Source organism: Blennius ocellaris, assembly GCF_963422515.1.
Source record: "Blennius ocellaris genome assembly, chromosome: 14".
Classification (NCBI taxonomy): Eukaryota; Metazoa; Chordata; class Actinopteri; order Blenniiformes; family Blenniidae; genus Blennius; species Blennius ocellaris.
In genome coordinates this window covers 4,011,557-4,022,633 of record NC_137663.1, presented here as the reverse complement: position 1 = coordinate 4,022,633, position 11,077 = coordinate 4,011,557, and the positions used below count along the sequence as shown (strand labels likewise).

The window sequence follows — 11,077 nt, the reverse complement described above, 5'->3', positions numbered from 1 at the left end:
TTATATATATATATATATATATATATATATATATATATATATATATATTATTATTTTCATTTTGGCTTTGAATAGATACACAATTCCTCATTTTCTGTATAAGCCAAAATTTACTTAAAATATCATCGTTTCATTTTTGATGTGATGATTTGTGGATGACTATCTTTTTTGCGGAATAGTTTTTGGCGTCCTTTTGAACTATCTGATTTGACTACATTTCCCATGATTCATGTCACCGGAAGCTGAGCGACCAGCATGCGGAGGTAAACAAAACTTCATCTCCTCGGACGTTTAAATTGTACTTCAGTTGTCATATAAAGAAACATCGAGTTGGTTTAAAACGATGCTTAAAACCGTGTCAGGAGCTAAATAACCATTTTAAGGAGTTACGCGTTGGTTATTCGAGCCAATTCCGGATTTTCAGTTGTCATGGTGATAAGCCGTTAGCTTGTCTGTTAGCCTGTGCGCATCGAGCTTCGCAATATCGGATTAGATCGTAATAATCTACTTTTTAACAATGGCTTCAATCGACTCCCAGCTTATATAAGCGACACTACCGTATGTTTGACTTGTTCTTAATGTATCACTGTGCACGTAGCATGCTCGCTTCCGTAACACTATAATTACTACTATAATATTATTAATAGTAACTGTAACGGATATACAACTAATCCTCAAATAAATATTTAGGTACTGAGATAAAACAGGTGTCTTTTGCAGAATGTCTTGGTGTTTTAAAGGCTGACCATCAGGAAAGTATCGAGTATATCTGCAAAGTGACGTATAATTAGGATCTAATTTTAGTCCATAAGTCATGTCAAATACATCTGTGCCACAGTTTAATATATCCGTACATCACGTATTCTAGTATTGTCTGGGTTGCCTCAAATCTTTCTTCAATTCATCTTATTTTCCTTTGGCTCTTTTAAAGGCCAAACTATTTAATCGTCTCCAAATTGGATCCCGCTGATTCTGAGTTGATATGCTGTGAACGTCTGGTTTTTGTGGTCCGTTAGTGCTCTGAGCTTGTTATTCCTCGACTCTTTTTTCAAATTAATTTTATTTTCATTACGATGATAGATATTGATGGGGAGAATTTCATGACAACTTTTTTTGACTTCTTCTCCTGCGGTTTGATTCCGTTTTCTTGTGCATTTTGTGCAAAAAAGAAAAAATGGTTAGCTTAACTAATTTCTTAACTTTGGGGTAACAATAACAAAGAAAACTGCAATCATACAAAAACAAATTGACAGATGTATAGAAAGAAAATTAAGGAAAAAAGAGAGTAAAAACAATGGATATATTATATTAGTATAAGTAAACTATTTTCATTTTTGTATGCGCTGGTGTTTTTACTTGTCTGTAACGGATTAATCAATTAAAATAGAAAATGATAAAGAGCTGAACACGGGAAAGCTTCATGTACCTGCAGTGCCTCTCACACTACATCTTCTTTACAAATGACCTGTTTTTTCTGCCTGTATTGTAAAACACACCCGTCACACTGCTTGTTGTCGTTTCATATTTATGTCCGCGTCTGCAGAGAGTTCGATCTGTTGTGTTTGCGTTGAATCTTCCAGAGTGAGCCGGCCATCCTGTGAGGATGGTCCTCTGCTGGAGGAGCAGGAGACGGAGGGCCAGAGGCAGCTGCACAGCCTGCTGCTGCAGCAGCTCCACACCGACGCCCAGATCGAGCGGTGAGGCCGGACATGTCAGCCCACACATCGTCTCTCTTCCACACTGGCATTCATACCATTGATATACACATACAACACATTATACCAAATGATCTGCCGTAATTGAAGCACATTTCTGACAAATATAAGCTTAGAAAATATTATCAGGCATTAGTGCAGATGAAAGGATAGATATGTGTAAAAAGACAGATTAAACTTCAGTGAAAGTTTTGAAAAAAGTATGTTTTGAAAAGTAAAAAGAAAAGCTGAATTTGTAACTTCTCACACACACACACACACATACTCTGCAAAGTTTGTGAATTAATTACAATAAATAAATCAGATTATTTTACTGGAACTCTGCATCGTCCTTATAGAGGCTCAAACAAGGAATTAGTGAGTTTATTTGGGTATGAATATATAGAGGGGTTGTGAAAACACCATCACTGCAACTTCTGCCCCCCTGGAAAATGAACTTCCCTCTTCGGATCTATTGTGGTAAAATGTGAAATATATGAAAAACTAATGAAACGAATTCTCACCTCACAATGAGTGTGAAATAAATACGAGCTGCAGATCTTTAATTGAATACAAGCAGTTGTAATATATTTATTGTCTTTTAATTAATTTCCTCATTATTAGTCTCTTTACTGCCGGCAGTAAGTCGGACCTGTTCCCAGTGCACGTTGGCCTCCAGCAGTGCTGTCCTTTGTCACCGGTTCTGATCATCATCTACATGGACAGAATTTCTAGGCACAGCCAGGGGACAGAAGGGGTCCGGTTGGGGACCACAGGATCTCATCTCTGCTATTTGCAGATGATGTGGTTCTGTTGGCCCCATCAAGCCTGGACCTTCAGCGTGCACTGACGCGGTTCGCAGCTGGGATGAAGATCAGCACCTCTAAATCCGAGGCCATGGTTCTCGACCAGAAAAAGGTGTCTTGCCCCCTCCAGGTCGGTGGAGTGCCCTTGTCCCAAGTGGAGGAGTTTAAGTATCTTGGGGTCTTGTTCACGATTGGGGGAAGATGGAGCGTGAGATCGACAGGGGGATCGGTGCAGCGTCTGCAGTTTTGCAGACGTTGTATCGGTCCGTCGTGGTGAAGAAGGAGCTGAGCCAAAAGACGAAGCTCTCGATTTACCGGTCGATCTTCGTTCCTACCCTCACCTATGGTCATGAACTATGGGTCATGACTGAAAGAACCAGATCCCGGATACAAGCGGCCGGAATGAGCTTCCTCCGTAGGGTGGCTGGGCGTACCCTTAGAGATAGGGTGAGGAGCTCAGTCACCCTTAGAGATAGGGTGAGGAGCTCAGTCACCCTTAGAGATAGGGTGAGGAGCTCAGTCACCCTTAGAGATAGGGTGAGGAGCTCAGTCACCCTTAGAGCTAGGGTGAGGAGCTCAGTCACCCTTAGAGATAGGGTGAGGAGCTCAGTCACCCTTAGAGATAGGGTGAGGAGCTCAGTCACCCTTAGAGATAGGGTGAGGAGCTCAGTCACCCTTAGAGATAGGGTGAGGAGCTCAGTCACCCTTAGAGATAGGGTGAGGAGCTCAGTCACCCTTAGAGATAGGGTGAGGAGCTCAGCCACCCTTAGAGATAGGGTGAGGAGCTCAGCCACCCTTAGAGATAGGGTGAGGAGCTCAGTCACCAGGGAGGAGCTCGGAGTAGAGCCGCTGCTCCTCCACATCCAGAGGAGCCAGCTGAGGTGGCTCGGGCACCTGTTTCGGATGCCCCCCGGACGCCTCCCCAGGGAGGTGTTCCGGGCATGTCCCTCCGGTAGGAGGCCTCGGGGCAGACCCAGGACACACTGGAGGGACTATGTCTCTCGGCTGGCCTGGGAACGCCTTGGGGTGCCACCGGAAGAGCTGGAGGAAGTGTCTGGGGCGAGGGAAGTCTGGGCCACTCTGCTCAGACTGCTGCCTCCGCGACCCGGCCCCGGATAAGCGGCAGAAAATGGATGGATGGATGGATAGTATCTTTAAACACAAGTAACTTGAGTATAGCTCACAGTTTTTTTTATTCCGGAGTAAATTTGCTGTAACATTTAAACATGTCACTCAGTGGAAAGAGGAAACAGTTTGACAGACGGATGTGTGTCACAGATGTGTCGCCAAGAGGCGGTGCTTCGCCCCAGCGGCGCTCTACCGGCCGTTTGGCGAGCAGGCGGCGGGCGTGAGGAGCCTGTCGCAGTTCCAGGCTCTGCAGGATGGAGAGAAGGAGCAGGTCAGCCTGCGAGAGCTCGGCCTCACCGAGCCGGAGATCCAGCTGTGGCTGAGCCGAGACCAACCGGAGGCGGCGCCCCAGGTAGAACATCGTACAGACAGTCACAATCTGGTCTGCGGCGCGTGATGAAACCGGCATGTCTGTGCAGGCTCACGGCGTGCGTGCGGCTCCCGGCGCCAAGGAGCAGCGTCTGCAGGTGATCAGAGACAAGATGGACGCCAGGGCGGAGCTGCTGGGCCGCCCGCAGCGCTTCGCCAGCAGCCGCCCGCTGTCCCGCCGAGAGATGGAGATCGAGCGAGCGCTGTTCCAGGGGAGCGACCGCCGCGGCTTCCTCACCGCACTCTACCACCGAGGTACAAGGGAGAACACACGCCCAGCAAACCCATCCTCTCACCTGCAACTGGTCACAGAGGAAACTTTTCCAAGTTCTTTTGTTCAAACAGTTTATGTCATCTTCAAGAGAGACCCACCAGCACGTGAAGACGATAAGCTGCAGACACACTGAACAGCGTGTTTAATATCAAAGAAAACAAAAAAACATTTAAAAAGCTGAAAAAAGAAATTAAAACAGTTTCTAAAGACTGAAATAACTTTAATATGAGTTCAATGAGTTTCAAGTTGAGACAGCCAAGTAAGAGGAGTGGAAGGAGGAGGGGGAGGAAGAGAGGAGATAAAGGAGGAGGATGAAGAAGAGAAGAAGGAAGAGGAAGAGAACGATACTTTACCATCAGTTTCTATAACATGACAAGTCATTGAGGATGTGAGCAGTTTGGATTGATTCTCATGTTTTTGCTACAATATGAATGGAATAAAAAATAAAAGTCTTTTCTGTTTCCGTCACAGATGAAGAAAACCAGGAGAGCCAGCAGGGGGCGTCGCACTCGGACCCCATGGACCACGTCTACAGAGACATCCTCACCAGGCAGAAACCAGCAGGAGCCTCTGGGCTGTCTGCGGGGGAAACCGTGTCTGACCAATCACAGAGCTCAGAGAGAGACACCAACCAATCAGAAGACACGACAGAGCGTCAATCCCCGTCTCCTCGGGGTGAACTGACGGACGCGTCTCAACCCGAGCAGGACAGAGCTCAGATCGATACTAGCCAGCCAATCAGCAGCCTCTGCAGAGTCGGGGCGGCGGCGAGGCCGGTCGGTCCGCTCACGGCCAGAGGACAGATCGAGACGCTCACACATGAGGACATCCTCAGGGACCAGGAATCTGAAGACGTGATCCGGAGCATTCCACGCTTCAGAAACTACCAGCCGGGAAAACCCTCCAAGGTGTGAGCTCCACAGTGCACGCACTCCACAGTGCACGCACTCCACACACACACTCCACAGTGCACGCACTCCACAGTGCACGCACTCCACACACACACTCCACAGTGCACGCTCCCTCCACACACACTCCACGGTGCACGCTCCCTCCACACACACTCCACGGTGCACTCTCCCTCCACACACACTCTACGGTGCACTCTCCCTCCACACACACTCCACGGTGCACTCTCCCTCCACACGGTGCACTCTCCCTCCACACACACTCCACAGTGCACTCTCCCTCCACACACACTCCACGGTGCACTCTCCCTCCACACACACTCCACAGTGCACTCTCCCTCCACACACACTCCACGGTGCACTCTCCCTCCACACGGTGCACTCTCCCTCCACACACACTCCACGGTGCACTCTCCCTCCACACGGTGCACTCTCCCTCCACACACACTCCACAGTGCACTCTCCCTCCACACACACTCCATGGTGAACTCTCCCTCCACACACACTCCACAGTGCATGCACTCCACACACACTCCATGGTGAACTCTCCCTCCACACACACTCCACAGTGCACGCACTCCACACACACTCCATGGTGAACTCTCCCTCCACACACACTCCACAGTGCACGCACTCCACACACACTCCACAGTTCACTCTCCCTCCACACACACTCCACGGTGCACTCTCCCTCCACACACACTCCACAGTGCACTCTCCCTCCACACACACTCCATGGTGAACTCTCCCTCCACACACACTCCACAGTGCACTCTCCCTCCACACACACTCCACGGTGCACTCTCCCTCCACACACGCTTCACGGTGCACGTGCTCCACACTCTCCATGGTGCACGCTCTCCATGGTGCACGCTCTCCATGGTGCACGCTCTCCATGGTGCACACACTCACCAGTCAGCACACTTTCATTGCAACAAACATTACATTTCCTGAAGGAGCAGCTTTACTGTAACTGCTGACTCAGGAGGTACATCACAGATTGTTTGATACTCCTTTATTGTCTGTGAAATTACTTTCCTCACTCCACTGAAATGCATACTTTTGTCATCAAATAGCTATGAATTCCACAGTGTATTTACAATGTTTACACATTAGTGTGTTTATATAACTATCATGAAATGGGCAAATTATGTGAAAATAGATCAAACTTCATGAGTGATGAGTCGTGTCTAACTGAAGATATTTCACACAAATGATCAGAAGGCAAAAGGAATACATTTGGGTGGTACCATTTTAGTATTGGGGTTTTTTTGCCTATATTTTGGACGACCTCAATCCTCATCAATACACAGGACTTTTGTTTTTATTTTTATTTTTTTAATGAAGTGATTGCTGTTACCAATTTTATCCACTGGGGGGCGTTGTTTTAGTGAGAGTTGAGGCAATGATGCTGCACTGAGGCAGATCTCAAGGAAAAGAAAGCTGCAGGAGAAGCTTGTTGGACGTTTCACGGTTGCACCAGAAGGCTTCATTTAAATTGCTGCTACGTTGAAATTTGAGTAAATTTTTAGTTGTAATTAACATTTTCATCACATACACTGCACCACAGCAAAGAAAATCTTAAAAAGCTGCATTTAAATAACATTATCGCACTGTTTTTCAAATGCAAATTTGAATGTAAATTGCAATGAACTGGAGTGTGTCTCCTCTCTGTAGGTCCTCTGTGTGAAGAACCTGAGCGCTCAGGCCTCCGTCGCCCAGCTGGTGGCGCTGTTCTCCAGGTTTGAGCAGAAGAGCGGCGCTCCGGTGGTTTACCGGCTGCTGACCGGGAGGATGAAGGGTCAGGCCTTCATCACACTGCCAGGTGAGAGGAGAGTAATCCACCTTGTGCCTGTAATCTGATCCAACTCCACTTCCCCGCCACGTCAAACATCAACAACTCCTTTTCTTTCCCCTTGGCAGACGCTGAAACGGCCCACAATGCTTTGCAGTTAGTCCACGGGTACCGGTTGCTAGGGAAACCTCTGGTGGTGGAGTTTGGCCGCGATCGGCAGGAAGAGGAGAAACAGAAGGAGAAGGAGGAGAAACAGAATGAGAAGGAGGAGAAACAGAATGAGAAGGAGAAACAGAAGGAGAAGGAGGAGAAACAGAATGAGAAGGAGTAGAAACAGAATGAGAAGGAGGAGAAACAGAATGAGAAGGAGGAGAAACAGAATGAGAAGGAGGAGAAACAGAAGGAGAAGGAGGAGAAACAGAATGAGAAGGAGGAGAAACAGAATGAGAAGGAGGAGAAACAGAAGGAGAAGGAGGAGAAACAGAATGAGAAGGAGGAGAAACGGAAAGAGAAGGAGGAGAAACAGAATGAGAAGGAGGAGAAACAGAATGAGAAGGAGGAGAAACAGAATGAGAAGGAGGAGAAACAGAAGGAGAAGGAGGAGAAACGGAAAGAGAAGGAGGAGAAACAGAATGAGAAGGAGGAGAAACAGAATGAGAAGGAGGAGAAACAGAAGGAGAAGGAGGAGAAACAGAAGGAGAAGGAGGAGAAACAGAATGAGAAGGAGGAGAAACAGAAGGAGAAGGAGGAGAAACGGAAAGAGAAGGAGTAGAAACAGAAGGAGAAGGAGGAAAAACAGAAGGAGAAGGAGTAGAAACAGAATGAGAAGGAGGAGAAACAGAAGGAGAAGGAGTAGAAACAGAAGGAGACGGAGTAGAAACAGAATGAGAAGGAGGAGAAACAGAAGGAGGAGGAGAAACAGAATGAGAAGGAGGAGAAACAGAATGAGAAGGAGGAGAAACAGAAAGAGAAGGAGGAGAAACAGAATGAGAAGGAGGAGAAACAGAAGGAGGAGGAGAAACAGAATGAGAAGGAGGAGAAACAGAATGAGAAGGAGGAGAAACAGAAAGAGAAGGAGGAGAAACAGAATGAGAAGGAGGAGAAACAGAAGGAGGAGGAGAAACAGAATGAGAAGGAGGAGAAACAGAAGGAGGAGGAGAAACAGAATGAGAAGGAGGAGAAACAGAAAGAGAAGGAGGAGAAACAGAATGAGAAGGAGGAGAAACAGAAGGAGGAGGAGAAACAGAATGAGAAGGAGGAGAAACAGAAGGAGGAGGAGAAACAGAATGAGAAGGAGGAGAAACAGAAGGAGAAGGAGGAGAAACAGAAGGAGAAGGAGGAGAAACGGAAAGAGAAGGAGGAGGAAAGGACACAATGCGCTGCTGCTGCACGGCCACAGAGACCCCGGTTTGATCCCAGAGGCTGGTGTGTGTGTGTGTGTGTGTGTGTGTGTGTGTGTGTGTGTGTGTGTGTGTGTGTGTGTGTGTGTGTGTGTGTGTTCACATCATATGAAGCACAATGTCAACTCAATATGAAGTTATTTTTATAAAATAAAGCATGGTTTGGCCTTAAATAACTTGGGTTTTTTTTGTTTGCTGACCTTTTGATCCTGACAATAAAACATTAAATAAATGTAACATGATCAGAAACACGAAGCTGAAGTGGAAACGTTCACTTCAAAACTGCAGCTAACTTCATAATGTTCACTGGTTTTATGAAGCTTCGCTCCAGTTCTGAAGAATAAACTGACTTGACTGTGATTTAAGTTATAATTGTTATTGAAACAGCCAAGCAGAATGTGAAAAAGAATTCCCAAATATGGAATTTCAAATTCATTTACATCTTGTATCCACTGTAATAATATAGGCTAATGGAATTTATTTTGCACATTTCAAGGATATTGCAGTTTTGGAAATCCTGTTTTAAATCTTTATGCACTCCCTTTCTTGCCTAAATTCTCCATTTTCTTGTTTCTATATTTGTGATATGTTTTAATCTATATTCTGTTTTTTGTTGTTGCTTTTTTTAAAATTTTGGGTGATATATGTCTACACCATAGGAGGGCAAGCAAGATGATATTTTGATTGGACTGTGAGTCTTGACTATTGTATGTAACCACTAAATTGCTGTGCCTTTTTTGAAATATTTATAGTTTTTTTCCATTCTGAAGTCAGGAATTAACCCTCACCAGGGATGTATTGAAAACCATGTGCGATGTCTTACATCTTCTACATAAAAATCATGTTCAGATTTGTTGGGTCAGTTGTAGAATAAGAAAGACCATGTTAACGTTTGGTGTTATTCCCAGTTTCTACCACTTGATGGCGACATTACTCCACAGCCGGCTCTCTTTCTGCTCCATTTGCTGCAGCTCTCAATCTTAATTCTCATTCTCAGTTGTTTGTGTCCCACTGTGGAAATAACTTACACGATTATTACTGTCAATGTAACCTCATTTAGTTGCTAACAATGCATTCTTTATTCAGAAGTTTACCTGGAAGGAAAAATCAAAACTCTGGCAGGAATCTGAGATGTTTCAAGAAAATCTTTTCAATTCAACTTTATTTATATAGCACCAAATACAACACAGTCATTCCTAGGTGCTTTTAACAGAGAAAAGAGAAAAACCCAACATATCCACATGAGCAGCCGGTTTATTTGCGAGTGTGGAAAGAAAAACTCCCTCTAACTATGGGGTTATATTTGTGCCAAAATTCTAAGCGAGCGATGGGAAATTTTGAGCGCAAAAAAAATTATTTTGCAAGCGCACTAACAGCATTTTGAAGAAATATTTAAATTGCGCAAAGAAAAACTTAAGATTGTGTGCTCAAAAATCATTTCTGCGCTCGGATTCTTCCTCTGCGCGCTCAACCTCTCTCTCTCTCTCTCTCGCTCAACCTCTCTCTCTCTCTCGCGCTCAAATCTCTCCACCTCCGCTCAAGTCCTGCTGTGCACTCGCTCAAAATGTGCAAAGCCCAAATGTGACAGACACGGTTGTCCACCAATCACAGAAATTTGGGGCGGGCGTTGAATTCTGATTGGTTACTTCGGATTCTGGAAGTGCCTCATAACCAACGAAGAAGAAAAAGAAGAAGAAGAGGGAAAAACAAACTGCGAAGGAAAACAGAAATAAGGAAAACTAAAGATAATGATACTGGATTACAACATGTTTTCCCTCGCAGTTTGTTTTTCCCTCTTCTTCTTCTTCTTTTTCTTCTTCGTTGGTTATGAGGCACTTCCAGAATCCGAAGTAACCAATCAGAGTTCAACGCCCGCCCCAAATTTCTGTGATTGGTGGACAACCGTGTCTGTCACATTTGGGCTTTGGACATTTTGAGCGAGTGCACAGCAGGACTTGAGCGGAGGTGGAGAGATTTGAGCGCGAGAGAGAGAGAGAGGTTGAGCGAGAGAGAGAGAGAGAGAGGTTGAGCACGCAGAGGAAGAATCTGAGCGCAGAAATGATTTTTGAGCGCAATCTCAAGTTTGTCTTTGCGCAATTTAAATATTTCCTCAAAATGTTATTAGTGTGCTTGCACAATTAATTTTTTTGCGCTCAAATTTTCCCATCGCTCGCTCAGAATTTTGGCACAAATATAACCCCATATCTAACAGGAAGAAACCTTTGCAGAAACCAGAGTCAGAGGTGGAGGAATTCTGCTGACTGGTTGGGGTGAAAGGATAGAGGAGAGGAGAGGAGAGGGTGGACAGAGAGATAGATTGGGTGGGGAGATACAAACCTTAATTTGGGTAATCGGCAAGAAACAGACCCTGGTCCTTGTAGAGAGGGGGAGAGAGAGAGGTAAAGAGAGAGAGAGAGGTAGAGAGACAGGCGGGGAGGGGGTGTTTTGAAACAGCCCTAACTGTAAGCTTTAGTAAATAGAAAAGTTTTAAGTCTGGCCTTAAAAGTAGAGACTGTTTCAGCCTCCCTAACTGAAACTGGGATCTGGTTCCACAAGACGGAGCTTGAGAGCTGAAGGCTCTGCCTCCATTCTACTTTTAGAAAACCTAGGAACCTCCAGTAAGCAGCACTCTTAGAACCAAGTGTTCTTCTTGGGAGATACAGGACTAACAGATCTTGTTGTTAAGAGCTTTATAGGTTAGAA

General features: G+C 45.5%; 1 protein-coding gene across 2 annotated transcripts; it reads left to right on the top strand.

Annotated features, from left to right (window-relative positions):
• Window positions 1-235: 235 nt before the first annotated feature.
• On the top strand, window positions 236-8,075 carry rbm41 (RNA binding motif protein 41). 2 transcript variants are annotated; one of them, XM_080508806.1, is made up of 7 exons: window positions 236-263; window positions 1,581-1,697; window positions 3,779-3,980; window positions 4,048-4,252; window positions 4,743-5,179; window positions 6,857-7,004; window positions 7,103-8,063. In XM_080508806.1, exons 1-7 carry the CDS (start codon window positions 256-258, stop codon window positions 7,303-7,305), a joined length of 1,320 nt encoding a protein of 439 aa, XP_080364932.1. In that variant the 5' UTR covers window positions 236-255; the 3' UTR covers window positions 7,306-8,063. The 2 variants fall into 2 exon arrangements, with proteins under 2 accessions (XP_080364932.1, XP_080364931.1); XM_080508805.1 differs by lacking the exons at window positions 236-263; window positions 1,581-1,697 and adding an exon at window positions 3,423-3,664 and having other exon boundaries at window positions 7,103-8,075.
• Window positions 8,076-11,077: the final 3,002 nt, after the last annotated feature.